General features: G+C 38.0%; 1 protein-coding gene across 7 annotated transcripts in view; it reads right to left on the bottom strand.

Moving 5' to 3' along the window:
- Positions 1 to 17708, bottom strand: part of Pka-C1 (Protein kinase, cAMP-dependent, catalytic subunit 1) — a 617895-nt gene that overhangs the window by 144657 nt on the left and 455530 nt on the right. For all 7 annotated transcript variants that reach the window (XM_090374346.1, XM_090374349.1, XM_090374348.1 and 4 more), the window contains one exon: positions 11707 to 11835. In XM_090374346.1, coding sequence (XP_090230472.1) covers positions 11707 to 11835 — 129 coding nt within the window. The remainder of the gene's footprint in view (positions 1 to 11706; positions 11836 to 17708) is intronic.

Here is a 17708-nt window from a genome sequence, read left to right on the forward strand (position 1 = left end):
GGCTAAAGTACAGGAACCACTGGCAGGTAGTAATTATGCAATCGTTAGTTGGAAGATGAAGAAAGACAAAGCAGTTAAAGGTAGGCATTTTAATTTCAGAAGAGGGGACTATGACATTTTAAGGCACTTTATGGCATCTATTAATTAGAAGATTTCAGAGGGGGGGGAGCATATACATTTGAATTATGGAATATCTATAAAATAAAAATAATAGAAACCATGAATATATATATAACATCATGTATATATAACAATAGAAATATGGAGCTGGCCAACCTAACAGAGCAGAAAACGAGATAGTATGTGAAAGTTACAGAGTGATGAAAAGTACTGAAACCTACAACAGCTACAAGTTAATCTGTAAGAGTACCACAAATAAGGTTAGGGAGGCGAATACTGAGTACAAGAAAGCACCAGCTAAGAGAGCAAAGCATGGGGACAAGGAATTTTTTGTGTATGCGAATACAAAGAGTCAAAAAAAAATGAATCACGTAGGACCCTTGTGTATTGGTATAGCAAAGTCTTAGCTAACCCAGCTGATGTTGCTGATGAATTGAATAGGCGCTTTGCATCGGTCTTTACTGATGAAAGACCCTTCATGCTGAAGAGAGGCTGTGCAAATGAGTTTGAGTCATATAAAATTAGTGATTTCAAAATTACTGATGACTGTTTAGTAGAAAAACTTTTGAGCATAAAGGCAAGTAAGGCTCCCAGAGCTGATGGCACATATCCAGTAATTTTGAAGGAGATGGCCAGAGAGTTTATCACACCAGTGAGGTTAATTATGAGGGCATCACTGGACTTTGGAGCGATTTTTTGGATTAGAGAAGCACCAACGTATCACCAATACATACAGGTGGTTCTAAGAGTGAAGTTTGGTAACTACAGATCAGTTAGTCTGACTTTGATAGTAGGAAAGTCTTAGACACTATGATTAAGAGTGCAAGGACATTTTGAAAGAAATGGAATTCTAAAGGACACACAACATGGTGTTGTTAAAGTAAAATCATGTTTAACTAACCCAGTAAGTTATTTTGACACAATCACTCATGAGCTGGATGTAGAGAACAATTTAAATATTATTTATTTGGATTTTAGCAAAGCATTAGACTCAGAGTCACTCATGAGAGGTTACTGTATATGCTAAAACATGAAGAATAACTGGAAAGATTCTAAGATGGATTGCAACAGGTGACTGCAGGGCAGAGGGTTATGATGAATGAATATTCTTAGATTAGTGTAACTTAAGTGGAATCCCCCAAGGATTAGTTCTTGGACTGCTGTTGTTTCTGATTTTCATAAAATCATTGATGAAGGGCGTGATGTCAAAATTTGCAGATGATGTAAAGATTGGGAGAGTCGTTAATGACCAGTGCCAGGCAGCAAAACTCCTTCAGAATGACTTGAGCAGGTTTCAAGAATGGTCAGTAAAGTGTCAGCTATGTTTCACAATTGGGAAACAGCAACTCCACAATAAATTATACACTTGGTGAGGTGGAATTAAAAACTGTAGAAGAAGAAACGGAATTATGATATGGGCTGACATGAAGTTTTCTGAGCAGTGTAAACAGGTGGCCAGGAAAGCCCATGGTGTCCTATCAATTAGTTATCAAACATTATCCTGTAGAGATAGGGAGGTTATAATCCGACTCTATAAGACTGTATTTGGAATACTGTGTCTAAGTATGGAGACCTCATCTGAAAAAGACATTGAGCTTCTCTTAAGGGTCCAAAAACAGGCACCATATGGAAACTGGGCAACTTTACAAGAAAGACTTTGATTATGTGAGTTAGAGAGCTTGGCAACTAAGCACCTTAGAGGGGATATGATTGAGGTTTATAAGGCTTTGAGAGCAATTAGTAAAATGAATGAAGGTGGAATTTTCACTGTTATAAAGAACTGCAGCATGAAGGGCCATAAATTCAAATTACAGGAGAAGAATTTAGACTAGACTGTAAGAAGTTTTCTTTTAACCAGCGAGTTGTTGACTAATAGAACAATTTGCTTCTAGTAATTGAGGCTGACAATATGAATTTGAATCAATTCAATGGTCAACTGGATAGTTACCTACATGAGCAGGGAAGTACATAATTTGTATTTTCTTTTTTTTTTTGGCTGGAGCAGCAAAAGCCTGTGACTTCCTTACACTGACTATACTAATCTTAATACTAAGTACAAATTTCATCATCAGAAATGCCAACATTCTTGGTGCCCCACCATTCAACTGAAAAAGGACTAAAATAAAAAATAAAATTCTGCATGCACTTAATAACTCAATATAAACATCAATAAACATGGCTTTAGCTTTTCAGATTTTTTAAATGAAATGTAAATAGATGGTAACACAATAATTGCATCAGTACAGCTGGAAAACAAATTCTGTAACCTGAAATGTTGATGGATGCACTGGGCATGACATTGGATTGAAATGTAATTTTATGATGTTGCACCCGGCATGACATTGGACTGCAAAGACTTAATGTTATCGAATGTTATGACTATTTCAGAGATCAACAGTGCTTCCCAGTTTATTAACATTGATGAACCATCTAAAATTCAAAACAGGTTTAAATATTTGTATATGCAATACTGCAAATGTAAAAATAGCATTTTGATGTGGGTTTCTGGGATGTTAACCTAGAAACCACACATCAGGCGGTAAATCAGCGTCTCACATCAGTGCCATAACCTGGCTTTTGGTTCATCCCACAATGCCAGTTCTGCGTACCAAAAGTGGCCCACTGGACATTCACATCCTTTCGTCCAGACTTCGAGTCAAGCAAGCCAGACTTCTCACGCATTTAAAGTTTGAGAATAGGTTGAGGCTATTTTGACCCCAGGGCCTTTAACATCACACTACACCTACATTAAATGCAACTTAACACATTTTCTTATAATTTAAACACCCAGGTGGCAGACAATGTGGTGCCAACGTTTGGACTTGGTCAACAATACTAACACCAAAATAAACATAATACAGTAAACTCTGTAAAATCCAACACTTTTACAATCCAGAAATATTAAGAAAGCAATCTAGCACTTATATCAATGATTGCATTTGTCTTTAAGAATCCATGCAAAAAAAGGGTGATATTTGTTTCTTTATGAGTTGCTTGCAGGGTTATCTTGTCCTTTAATCTATTTTTTAATTAATTATTATTTTATTTTTTTTTTCAGCCAGCAGGATTTAAACTGCAAAGAGAGCACAATGGTTTTAATTCTCACAAAAGAACAAGCTTGCCTTTGCAACAAATTGCCTTGGTATTGTACTATTAGACAGCAGGTGGTTTTTAGTGGCAACATGTAGACAAAACAAGAAGTTGTTTGACGCAACATGACAGGCAGTAAATCAGCTTTCAAAGTTTCAATATAGCTAATACTACCTGTTGAAAGTAATGCAATACCAGACAACTTGTTACAAAGGCAAGTTTCTTCTGCTGTGAGAATTAAGACCATCACAATAGTGTGAATCAATTACATGGATAGCTATTTAATTGAAATCCTACTGGCCACGAAAACAAATTAGCATTAGTTGAGGCATATGATGCAAGAAAGCAAGCATATATAGAGCATCAGTCAAAAAAAAAAAACCTTCCCATTTCACCCCCATCCAGTCACTCCAAATGTTTGTCTAATTCAGCCTTAAATTTATTTAAGCTATCAATTTCCACAAAAACAGATGGAAGTCTGTTCCAGCAATCAACTACCCGCTAGCTAAAGGCAAACTTCCACACATCTATTCTACAATTGTCTTTCCTCAATTTGAATCTACGACCCCTCAGGTTCTTAATCTTAGCACGTGGAAGTATCCCCTCAGCAGCACTGAACCTGCTCAAACCATTAAAGGCCTTGTACACCTCAATCAGATCACCTCGCAGGTACCTAGTCTCCAGATGCTGTAACTTACAGAATTTAAGCCTCTCCTGGTAAGAGAATCCCTTTGTTCCTCTCACCAATCTCGTTGCTCTTCTCTGTACTTGTTCTAGCAACTCTACATCCTTCCTAAAATGAGGCCTCCAGAGCTGTACGCAGTACTCAAGGTGTGGACTGACCATTGCCTTATTATACCTTATACAAAGGTATAATTACCTCCTTGTCTCTGCTAGCAAAATTCATTTGTCCGCCACTGCTACAGTGGCAGACCAAAAAGCTGCATCACTTGTGAATTTTGCAAATAATGTGTTTTGCGCTGCATTGCGGGTTGCAAAAATGTTCGAAATGCATTTGTTAGATGGATATATATCTTTGTGAATGAAATCCAATAAAAAGACCACCTGATATACCTAATTGCCATAAATACCTTCCCATAGGGTAAAATGTGTAATTAATGGAAATAAGAGAAATCATGCAAATGGCAATCATGACAACCAAACATACATTTTATTGCATTTACGTGTAAAAACTGAAATGACAAGTTAACGTAATAGTATTATGTACTGTAAATCAGCAATATAAGTCCTTAATATTTTGTTGTTCCTCCTCACACTGCAATTACAGCCTTTCAACGGTCTAGCATAGAGTTAATCAACTTCTGGATATACGGTTGCCCAATCTTGTGGTACCACATCCTTACAATGCTCTCCTGAAGCTGAATCTTACTTATTGGCTTCTTCTGAGCAAGTTTAGATTGCATTATATATCAGCAATTTTCAACAGGGTTCAAATCTCGACTGTTGCTGGGCCAGTCCAATACTGTAATGCCAGAATTTCAGAGGTATGATTGCACCCTAAGGGAGAAAAATGAGGGAAAACATTGGTGTATGTTTTAAGCCTTATAAGACAAGAAGACAAACTCATCATTAAATCTAAATAGCATAAGACTTACCAATTTTGCTGTGTGGCAAGGTGCTGAGTCCTGTTGAAAAATACAGTTTTGGATGCCTGTGTGGCAATCCCTAATAATGGGTTTCAGGCACTCCAAGGTAGCAGTATAGGTTTCTGCATTCACTGTTCCATTAATAAATAATTCACCCCATCCCTTTGCTTGTTATGCATTCCCAGACCATCTGACTGGCGGGTCATCTAACTTTACAGTCGGTATTATGCAGTCAGGATGGTATACCTCCGATTTTCGTCTTCTGGCATATCGCTTCCCATCCGAGCCATGCAGATTGAATTTTGATTCATCGGAAAAGATGATGGTGTCTCATTGTTCTTTTGTCCGTGAAACATGCGTTTAACCCAAGGAAATCGCATCTTCCTCATTTTTTGGGTCAATAAAGGCTTCTTCTTAGGCCGATAGGCATGCAGACCACATTCTAAAAGCCATCTTTGGATAGTTCATGCACTTGTTTCAACACCAGAGGCCATCTCAAAGTCCAGTTTTAGATCAGGAGCACTAGCATGGCGATTACGAGGGTGTAGCTGTTTCAAATATCAACCTTGGGAAGGGAAAGTCACTTTCTTATGGCCTTATCCAGGTCTTCTCTTCACGTCACCGGTTTCATGCTTTAATTTTAGCACCCGGGATACTTTTGACTGGTGGCAGCATATTTTATATAGCACACATAGAAAGCCCGCCCCGGGACAGAGCAACAGCTATGCTTTTTTCTTTTTCTTGGTGTCAACAGAACACATGGAGCCATGCTTACACGTCAGAAAAACAGGACACTAATTAGCAAGTATGCCCTTTCAACGCCGTATTTATAGACACGGCTGATGCAATACCTTGCAATACTTTTACTTTGCGACAAACAAAATGACAGTAATCAAACAATATCTTATCATTTCGCTACAAATGTTACTTTTTTAAAGGTTATGCTGTTTTTTTGTCCGCCACTGTGTCATTAACAAAACCCCATGACCTGCTCTGGTAGCCCATCTGCACTGTTCAGAGAACTTCATATCTGGCTGCACAATTACCCCCAGGTCTGTTTCATTCTCCAACTTGCTGAGTGTAGTACCACAGTTGGTACGTTTCTTGGGGAGAAAAAAAAAAAAAAATGCTCTTCTTTATACTCCGGTACGACAACCATGTCAGTGGAGTTTACAATAAATTAATCAATACAAATGTTAATCGTATTTAGCAGTCAATGGGCTTGAACCTCGGGCCTCTTGGGTTACTGCTACCCATATACAGTACTTTGTATTTGTCAATATTAAACTTCAGTTGCCACTTCTCAGCCCATCTACCTAACTTTTCTAGATCCTGTTGCAGTAGCATACTGTCTTTACTATCATTAACAACCCTGCTATCCATTGTATCATCTGCAAACTTGGCCATTAAGCCTGATATAACTTCTTTGATATCCTTATTAAATACAGAAAACAACAATGGGCCCAGCAAAGAACCCTGGTGGACTTCACTAATAACATTAATCCACGTATAGCAGTTTCCATTTATTACTGCTCTCTGCCGTCTCCCACTCAGCCATCCCTTTATCCATTGCAGCAACTTGCTCTTAATGCCATACCACTCCAATTTGTACAGAAGTCTTACATGTGTAATAGTATCAAAATCTTTCCTGAAATCCAAGGATATGATATCAAAATTATTTTTTGCATCCAGTTCCTTTGTGACCACATCGTAGTATCCAATAAAATTGGTCAGAGAAGACTTCCCCTTAACAAAAGCATGCTGTCTGATATATTACTGCAGTCTTGTCAAGGTGATCCTGCATAACTTCTTTAACCAGTGACTCCATTATTTTCCCCAGAACAGAAGTTAAACTAACAGGTCTATAAGTATTTGTGTCACCCTTTGCACCCCCTTTGAATTGAGGATACATTTGCACATCTCCAGTCCATGGGGACATCCCCTGAATCTAAGGATGCTCTCTTAATTATGTCTAAGGGTTTGCTTACTTCCCTCGCTGCCTCCTGCAATATAACTGGACAGATTCAATCTGCTCAAGGTGCCTTTTTCATGTTTAACTTCAACAACTTCTCCACTTTGCTCTCGGTTATTACAAAATCATTTAGCTCCCTGTTAGAGTTTATTACACTTCTGTCCTCCCCCTCCTTACAGAATTCCTCATGTGAATGTAGATGCAAAATGCTCATTAAGTTTGTCAGCTAACTGAGCAGGATCATCAATAGTCGAACCACCAACATCAAGTGGACCAATCTGATCCATCCCCTCCCTTCTAGAGTTTACATAAGTAAAGAAGTTTTTGTTGTTTTTCTTTGCATTCTTTGGAAATGATTTCTCATAATCAGCCTTTGCTTGCCTAACCTCCTTTGTGACTTGATTACTGACTAGCTTATATCTGCTATAGGCTTCTGTGTCACCTGCTAATATATATTCATCTCATGCAATTTTCTTCTGTGCCACGAGCCTCATTAGTTCATCTGACATCCATTTAGGCCTAAATCTTGAACAGTATTTCTTAGTTGGTATGAAAAGTCTATTAGCCTCCAAGATTAATTCCCTGAAGGCCTCCCATTTAGAATTCACTGTTTTTTAACATTATTAGTTGCTCCCACTGTATAGAATTCAAAACTGCCTGAGACCACTGTAGTCACCTTTACAAAAACAAAAACCCTTCCCTTTACCCTTGATGGTAGTTACATCTTTAAGCAAATCCCACATCAGTAGACTGATCACTGATCAATGTTGAGCACGCTGAATTCTGATGGGATCCTACCACTTGTTCAGATTACAAACCTAAGGGGGCATAAATTCAAATTAAGAAAGGACAGATGTAGAATAGATGTGCGGAAATTTGCCTTTAGCCAGCGGATGGTTAATTGCTGGAACAAACTTCCATCTGTCATTGTGGAAGTTGATAGGTTGAATAAATTTAAGGAGGAACTGGACAGGCATTTGGAGGGAATGGTGTGATTTTTTTTTTTTTTGGCTGATGCTGCATAAGCTCATACACTTGCTTTCTTGCATCACATGCCACTACTACTACTACAACATAGTGGTTCCTTTATCTGCAAATTTCTAATGCATGAGTCATCACTGCTGATAATCAGATCAAGAGTATTACCCCCTCTGGTTGCTCCTCGAACATGTTCCTGTAGAAAACAATCCTCCAGGAAATCCACGAAAGTCTTGCTAGCATGCGAGTGACCAACCCACAAATTCCAATCTATATGTGGGAAGTTAAAATCCCACATTTCAAGACATTCTGATGTACTGGCCCACCCTATTTCTCTGCACAATTGTTCATTGTACTCATCAGAGTCATTAGGCATATAACACACACTCTTACCTTCATTTTTGCTTTCCCAGTGTTTACGTCACACCAAACTGACTCAACATTGCACTGTCCACCCACGTCAACTGGATGCACTTACTTAGATTTTATGTTTCTTAACTAACGCAGCATAAATCCCTCCTCCCTTCCTACCCTGTATACCCTTTCTGTACACACTGTACTCCCCAAATTCCAATTCTACACTGCTTATATCTGTCTTTGATGCCTCGATCAGCACTTCAAATTCATCAAATTTATTTACTATACTTCTAGCATTGGTGTATGTGCAAGTATACATGCACGGGTTCTTACGCTTAATTACCCTAACACAGTCCATGTATTTACTTGTTCAATGATGACCCCCAGCAGCTCTTGAAATCCCCAACAACTTGCTCTCTAGGCTGCTGCTCATTACAATCGAAGCAGTGCAAGAATCACTTTCGCCTCCGTCTGCGGCTACTGTTAATCTTTTAGTCTGTGAATCCCCCAAGCTAACAGTTTTCCGACCCACCTAACACTGCCTCGATAGCATCAGCAAATATCCTTGTACCTTTTCTATTCAAGTGTATCCCATCCCTGTAGAAGAACTCTCCTTTCAGCAAGCACAGACTACACTGGAAAAAATTGTACCTGGTGAGCCTTGCACAGGCTCACGGGGTACAATTGTGTGGGCCCCTCCAGGGGCGAATTGATTGACAAGGCCCTCATCATGTATTCCCTCTTATCGTGTCTGGGCAGAATTGCAGACACTCAAATTCAACCCTAACTCGCAACGTTTTTTCAACATTGACCTGTACTTGTTAATTAAATCTGCAAATCTCTTACTCTTGAGGTCATTAGTGCCAATGTGTACAACAATATCACCTTATGTGCCCTTAAAAGATGATATCTGCTCTACAACATCATCGACTTTTGCCCCTGGCAAACATACCCTGGTACTGTCCCACCTATTCTTTCTGCATAATATATTCCCCGACTCCCTCACAACAGAGTCACCAACAATAACTAGTTCCTGTGGGACCAGCGCGTTCTGCCTTGAAGATTGCTGCTGTGTTGCCTTATGCACAGGAGTGAGCTCTGGTGCTGATTTAGGCAGCTGAGAGCTTGATGGGTGCTCTTATTAATTTCCTCGAGGGCATCTACCCTACACCTCAAACTCTCATTGACTCCCATCACAACGCTGAGTTGGCACCTAATTTTCTCACACTCTCTGAACCTAGCACACACAAAGATATCCTCCTTGGCTAGATCATGTCCTGTTCTAGACAGGTCCGCAAACATTTCACATTTCGCAAATTTTTTTAGACTGTGATGCATTGGAAAATCGCCCCCTTCGGTTCTCCCCAAGCCACAGTACTCTGGCTAATCTGTGAGTGCTGGTTTGCTGCTCTAGTCTGGGTCATGATTCTGTTTAAGTACAATTTAATTGACAATACTATACTATACTAAGCTAAAAGATTTCTAATAAAGTGCTATGTGTTTCACTATCTAGTTTTATGTTAAACCTTATGCTATCTTAAATTATATATTAAACTATAAAATATAATTAAATAATATAAAATAATATAAAATATAATAAAAAAATAGGTTTAAAATATATTAAACCTTATATATTTTGTTAAAACGAAAACAAGTTACAAACAGTAAATCTATGGACACTAAGTATTAACTTTCAAAATTTCTATCTAAATTCAAAATAAACCAAGGAGCTTGACTAGGACTATAAGCTACTTATAGAAAATAGTATGAACCAGAGCCAGAATGCTCAATACGTTCTACGTTGATATCAATATTTGTAAGAGAAGCTTACTTCAATATGATATGTAGAACACTTCCATATGATACTCTCCACAATTTTGTTAAAACGAAAACAATTAAAAAAAAATCGAAAATCTTACATTACAGTAAGAAATAATTAAAAATCAAACAAACAATTAAAAATCAATTTAATGCAATTAAAAATTAAGTAAAAAATTAATTTAATGAAAAAAATTGGAAAACTATTTTCGTTCCTGAAGCTGACAATGCTTTTCGACCGTGTGTCACGATCACAGGCTGTGATCGTGACACACGTTTGAAAATCATTGTCAGCTCTGTGGGTGATAGATTTTAAAGAGTTTACTAAATATGCTTTCTTGTAAATGTCAGTGATTCCTTGTTTCTGTTTTTGTGGTGTAAAATTTCCACAAGGGTGTAGCAGAAGGAATCAGGATTTCTGACACTGTTGATGTGATATTATCTTTAAAAAAAATAAATAAAAAAAAAAAATAAAAGTTACAATAATAAAAACATGTATTAATGATAAATTAACTATTAAAGCATTCACAACACTTCTTTCATTGCTATGAAATACAATTTGTGATATTGTGATATATTCTATATATCAATTTGGTGCACTATAGCTGTTGCCAGGTTTTTAAAGTCTGATGTGTAGAGAAAAAGATGACTGTGGTTACAGCTAATCCCATCAAATCGGAAACAAAACTGTACTCAGTTTTCATTCAGTAAAAATCACGTATACCAATGCTACTGGGGCAAGCCTTTTACTCCAAAAATCAAAATTTTTTGATTAATTGTCTTATCAATATCAGTTGTACAAAATTTTATTATAAAGAATATGCAATTTGTGGCCCCCAGTATTTTATTTGCATCTGTGATGCTAAATACACACTACTGATACAGATGCCAAAATAACAGTTGTTAAGCATATTTACACTTTGCAACATGGAAACCTGAGTTGGAATCTACATACAGCTTTATCAAGATATTAATTTCTGAATTTCCTGGTAAACATTATTTCAGAAGAATTACTTTAACATTCTGTAATAACTGTACATATGATTTACGCAGATAAGGGTTGTTTTATGCCACTTCTCATTAGGTGTAATAGCAGCTACAACTGGTGTTTTTTATTACTGACTACAGTTTGAAATCTTTATTGGTAAAATTCACTGAAGTTACAGGGATGCGACATATCTCTGTATAAGTAAACTTCTATTTTTTGCTTGAAAATTTGTTCTTAATCATCTTTTCACCATACAAATTGGTCCTCTCTTTTTTTTCAGTCACCTTTTGCACCAAATAAGTAGTTACTTGTGAACCAATGAACTTATCAAAAAAATGTCATCTTTTGAAAGGGGCCAACCTGACCATTTTTTCAAGTATTAAAATCTAGATCTAATAAAGTACACAGTACACAGTTTAACAAAAAGTGAAAGTAAAGAGCAAAAGTGAGAGATCAGCCAAGGTTGATAAATAGGGTAAAGAAAATACATCAATTCATAATAGAATAGGAACAGTTTCATACAGATTAAACATAAATTTAGAAATTAAGCAATGGAAAAAATATGGTCAATCAAATTAACAGCAACAAAAGAATTAGCATCAGTATATATTCATAATGTAGGAAATAAGTAAAAAGTAAGCCGTGAAGGAAAGTTAAGGAGTAGCTGTACATTGCATCATGACAGCCCAGAAGAAAGTTTGGAATTAAATACTTTCTAATTCCTACCTTTCTTCAAGTTTTTTAGCAAATTAATAATGAACTATTGCAGCAAATACCTTTTGTTTGTCAAGGATCTTCATAGCATAGTAGTCTTTCGTTGTCTTATACTGAACAAGCATAACTCTACCAAATGACCCTGTTCCCAGCGTTTTTATCCTATCAAAATCATCAAGGGCGGCTGTATTCTGTTAAAAGATAATTAAATAATTAAATTTTTTATAAACAAAACATATCTAGTTTATGAAATGTTGATCTAATGAAATTAAATTTAATTTATTTAGATCAAAATTAGTATTAAATTAAGGTCTCAACCTTTACACTTGTTTCTACAAGAAGACAGATTTCAGTATATGCTAAAAATAAATAACCTCATCAGCACAAAGAGCTATGCAATAGGAATAAAAAAAAACCAAATATCTTCCTAAATGGAACTATTCTTACTGAAGTTCATGAAGTTAATTTCCTAGGGATAACTCTTGATCAATACCTCAATTTACAATTAAGTATTCAACATTTAGGACGGAATATGCTCTATGCATTTTAACTGGTGAAATTGGATCTAACTAATCTCTGTGGTAAAATCTTATTAAAATACCAAAAACTGCATGTTCTACCTGTCATCACGTACTATGCTCCCTTTTAGTTATCAGCCTCTGGGACTTCTCTCCATATGCTACTTGGTATAGAATACAGGGTTCCATGGTGGGGCAATGGAAAAGATAGTGTCGCCTTCTCTTCTTGCCCCAAAATTTCAGAATGATTCTGATAGTGCATCATTTAAATACATTATTCTGGAAACTTTTTTAACAATATTTCAGGCACTACTGATCAGGTTGAAGTCTGGATGCTTGTTGCCATTTGTCCCAGCTTATTTTCTAACTAAACAGTTCAAGAAATCAGGCACATATTACAAGGTAAAGGCAGATAAGTACACTGATCAAGACAGTGAATGCAGAAAAATGCCATAAAATACCATAAAAAAATACAAGGAACTGCTACAATAATAGCAATCTTGAATTATGCTAGTTGTGTCACAGCTAATAAACCTTTGGATTTTTTTCCGACTTTTAATTGTTTATTATTTATTTTTAATTATCATTAATATTCAACTATTCAACTATTCAACACACACACACACACACACACACACACACACACACACACACACACACACACACACACACACACACACACACACACACTTCAATTATAATTCAACTGAATTATAATTATGAGTTTTCCAATATCATGTGGGTACTGTAGAGGGGGGGGTAAAAACTAATGCATATAAATGTGTTTAAATATTAATCTGTTCATATTTCAATTTGACAGGGAAACAGTGAGATTATTACCAAAATTCAAACTAACCCTTCTGAAGGTTCTACCTTTTCTCAGCGGCTTATTATCTAATTCGTTACTTTTATTATATTTTTTTGATACAATAATATTGAACATTTATTCAGTTTCATCAATTTGTGAATCTGAATTCTAAAGAATTTCTTAAATTTCAGCTTAAGTCCACAGTGGACAATTGTGGCTAACAGATGTGCATTCCTCTGCAAACTGCAAAGCAATTTTCATGCTGCCATCTATTATTATTTGTTTACTATTACTTAAATACATAAAAAAGATGGTAGCAAGTATTGTAGATTTCAAGATAATTCATACATAAACAGATGCTACGTTGAAATAAACTTGAAACTTAAAACATATACTCATATATCAGGCTTATTGTCTAAGTTTGCAGATGATACAAAGGTTGGAAGGGTGGTTAATGACAGTAATCACATATTATTCAGACAGTAATTAGTATGTCAAATATTTGTACATAAACAGATGCTATGCTGGAATAAACTTGAAAATGTATATTCATATATCAGGCTTATTTTCTAAGTTTGCAGATGGTAAAGGTGGTTAATGACAGTAATCAGGGTGAGCTACTGCAGCAAGATTAAAATTTAACACTAAAAAATGAAAGGTAATGGATAAGGGTAACAGTAATCACAGATTAACTCACCAACTGTGTGGTATTACACTTAAGTGGAAAATAAAAAAGACCTGGGGGTAATTATGCAGTCAGATATGAAGTTCTCGGAGCAGTGCAAACAGGCGTTCAAGGCAACTCATCAGGTTTTGTAAATGATATACAGGTACTTTGCTAGCAAAGATAACAAAGTGATTATCCCTTTGTACAAGGTCATGATTTGGCAGCATCTAGTGTACACCAGGCTTGGAGGCCTCATTTTAAGAAGGACGTAGATCTGCTGAAATGGGTGCAGAAGGGAAACGAGATTGGTGAAGGGAACAAAAAGGGTGCTCTTCTCAAAAAAGACTTCAGTTCTGCAAATTGCAGCATCTAAAGACTAGGCACCTGCAAGGAGATCTGACTGAGGTGTTTAAGGTGTTGAATGGATTGAGTAAGCTCAATGCTGATGGCATCCTTCCTCTTGCTCAGATTGTGCACATGAAGAGGGGGCATAAACTCAAATTGAGGAAGGATGATTGCAGGATAGATGTGCAGAAGTTTGCCATTAGACAAATTCTTGGAGGGGATGGATGGGTGAGGCAGATAGGGTTTGTTTTTTTTTTTTTGACCGAAGTTCTATAAACTTGCTTTCTTGCATCATTTGCCACTACTAATACTAAAACTATACATGTGTGTGTGTGTGTTCGTTTTTTTTTTTTTTTTTTTTGTTAGTTGTTGGTGCATCAGCTTCTGTGGCCATAATGCACCTCCCAAAGTTTTTGCATTTTACTCTGATCCAAGCCTGAGGCGGGATTCGAACCCACGACCTTTGGGTTGCCAAGCAGGCACTTTACCCGCCTGGCTAGCCCAGTCGGTGTGTGTGTATGTGCGCGCGCGCAGGCTTTATATTAGCAAAGTCTATCTAATACTTTGTATGGCCAGTTTTTGCCCATAATACAGACCTACAACCTACCATGGACTTGACCTCATTGCAGCTCTGCTGCCAACGCCACAGGCTATACCTGTGCTCACTTGCACAGTACTTTCTTTCCACTTCCCTGGGGGGGGGGGGGGAAGTAGAGGGTTTCAGTGTCTCTTCCCCTCCTCGCCCTCCTTTTCCTCCTGGTGGGACATGAGCCTGCCCCACTGACCACAGGGGCCACCTCCTCTATCGACCCCTTACTTCCTATTTCCTCCCCCTAGCCTTCAGTCTCTTCCTTACTCTGTTCACTTTCACAGCGTAACCCCCACATAGTCTAAATTTAAATTTAAAATTTTGACCTGGGGTTGCCATCCCTATTGGCTCCATATTTCTGACTTTCCCCCCTGTCTTCAGTCTCCCCCCCCTACTCTGCCTAAACACTAGCAAATGCCCCATACGATGTCAAAATTTAAAAAAAAAAAAATTGTCAAAATTCCAAATGCATACGAAAACCCCTTTCGGCCTAACCTTTCAGCGACTACTTCCCAATACTATTAAATTATTATTTTTTTTTTTATTTCATTTTATTTTTTTATTTATTTTTTATTTTTTTATTTATTTATTATTACTATTTTTTTTTTTTTTTTTTTATAGGTCCTTGCCACTGAAATCTCAGGAAATTAGGTGGCAGGACCTGCCAGAGTAAAACTTAAAATTACTGGGTACCTGGTCTGCCTCCATGAGGCATAGTGTGGACAACATTAGGCTCCAGCAGGGGTCTAGCGGCTAAATGGCCAGAACAACAAAGCACAACACTACACTTACAAAATCCATACACCTTTAAATCTCTGGCCTTCCCAGTGAACTGGTACACCTACAATGAAAGCAACACGGAGATGGGGGGAAACCCCTGGTGCCGTTAGACACAAACACACTATACACTATAATACAGACCTTACATATACTCAACCTGGCATATACTCAACAAGGTGTTGCAGGGTATCTTATAAGAGTGCTACCCATGCATTGCACAATATGTTCAGTAATGCCTGCACATTGTCAAGCGGTTGGTGGTAATATTGAATGTCCTTTTCCAGTAGGTCACAAATATGCTCAACTGGGTTGAGATTAGGTGAGTTAGGTAGCTATGGGAGGATGGAGAATTTATCATGTTCTCGAAACCAGTTACCAACCTGCTGCAGCCGTGTGCAGTGGCTTGTTGATATACGTTGGAGTTGTCTGGATATACTGTCATCATGAAGGGATGCACATAGTCGGCAAAAACAGAAAGGTAGGTGCTCCTATCGAGCCGTTGATTAAGAGTGATTAGAGTATGCCAGGCATGCTACAAAAACAGTCCTTAAACCATAATACCACTGCTTCCAACCTGCTCAACACCAACAGAGCATGGAGGCGCCATTGTCTCATGTTGCTTTCTCCAAATGTGGATATACCCATCAACATGCTAGAACTGGAAACAGGATTCATTAGGCCAGGGGTCAGATTTCCACATGGTGGTCCAGTGTTGGTGCTGACATGCCCATGCAAGGTGCAGTTTCTTGTGTCTTGCAATTACAATGGATACCTGTAATGACTACTGACTGCCACCGACTATATGAGATAATGTCCAGCCCATAGTACATGTGGATATTAGTCTTTCTATTCCTACACTGTCCTGGATGGAGATGAGCTGCTGTGCTGTGTCACTGTTACTTTAATAAATGACAACACAATCCTCACCACGAGCATCAATGACATGTGGCTGTCCCAGATGTGACCTTTGGTGGGGTTGTTGACTGGTGGTGAGGGAGTAATGGTAGAATCGTGACACTACAGAATGGGAGCACTTAACCATGTTGGCTGTTGCAAGATAGTAGCACCTGCACGTCTTGCCTCTACAATCATTCCACATTCAAAGTAAGAAAGATCTCGATTGTTCTTGCAAACTCACAAAAACTGATCACCATGTGTGTGAACTACAATCTTATATTATTTGTTCTCAACTTTAAGCCTTTCCCAGTGTTGCAGACCAGTACACAAGGGGATGTTGCTAATGCAAAGCCAACTTAGGAAGTATACATACATACTTCCAGGAAACGGCAAATGAAAATAATATACATATGTAACAGTTTTGAAAGGATTACTCACCTGAAACTACTTATCCAGGCTGAAGATTCTGGAAGACCTTTAATTTTTTTCCCTCTTTTATTAGCATTAGTAAAGGCACATGATGCAAGAAAGCTTATATAGCATCAGCCAAAAAAAAAAAAACCCTTCTCATTTCACCCATCCACTCGCTCCAAATGTTTGTCTAGCTCTGCTTTGGATCTATTTAGGCTATCACCTTCTACAACGACAAATGGAAGTTTGTTCCAGCAGTCAACCACCTGTTGGCTAAAGACAAACTTCCGCACATCTATCCTACTACTGTCTTTTCCTCAATTTGAATTTATATCCTTTCAGGCGATTACTCTGAGCAAGAGGAAGAATCCCATTAGCATTGAGCATGCTCAAACCATTCAAGGCTTTATACACCTCAATCAGATCACCTCGCAGGTGCCTAGTCTCCAGACACCGTATTCTGCAAAACTTAAGCCTTTCTTCATAAGAGCAACCCTTTGTTCCATTCACTAATCTTGTTGCCCTTCTCTGTACTCGTTCCAACAGCTCTACATCCTTCTTAAAATGAGGCCTCCAGACCTGTATACAGTACTCAAGGTGTGGCCTGATCATTGCCTTATACAAGGGGATAATCACCTCCTTATCCCTGCTAGAAAAATTCCTGTATATTATTGACAAGACACCATGGATACTCTTGCAGACCATCTGCACTGCTTAGAAAACTTTATATCTGCTTGCACAAATACCCCCAGGTCCTTTTCATTCTCTACCACTGTCAGTGTAGTACCTGGTGAGGCATGCGCCTGCCTCACTGACCACCTGAGGTCGCCTTCTCTATCGTCCCCATGCTTCTGCCTTTCCCCCCAGTCTTCAGTCTCTTCCCCCACTCTAACTGTATACCTTATCCATGGCAGGGGGAGATAACTCTTCTTCTTCTCCCCCACCCGCCATCCAAACTCCCCTCTGGTGTGGCATGGGCATGCCATACTGTCTAGCAGGGGTCATCTCCTCTATCGACCCCTTACTTCTACTTCTACCCCCCAGTCTTC

The sequence above is a fragment of the Mastigoproctus giganteus genome, chromosome 5 (assembly GCF_048544385.1).
Source record: "Mastigoproctus giganteus isolate SK-2022 chromosome 5, ASM4854438v1, whole genome shotgun sequence".
NCBI lineage: Eukaryota > Metazoa > Arthropoda > Arachnida > Uropygi > Thelyphonidae > Mastigoproctus > Mastigoproctus giganteus.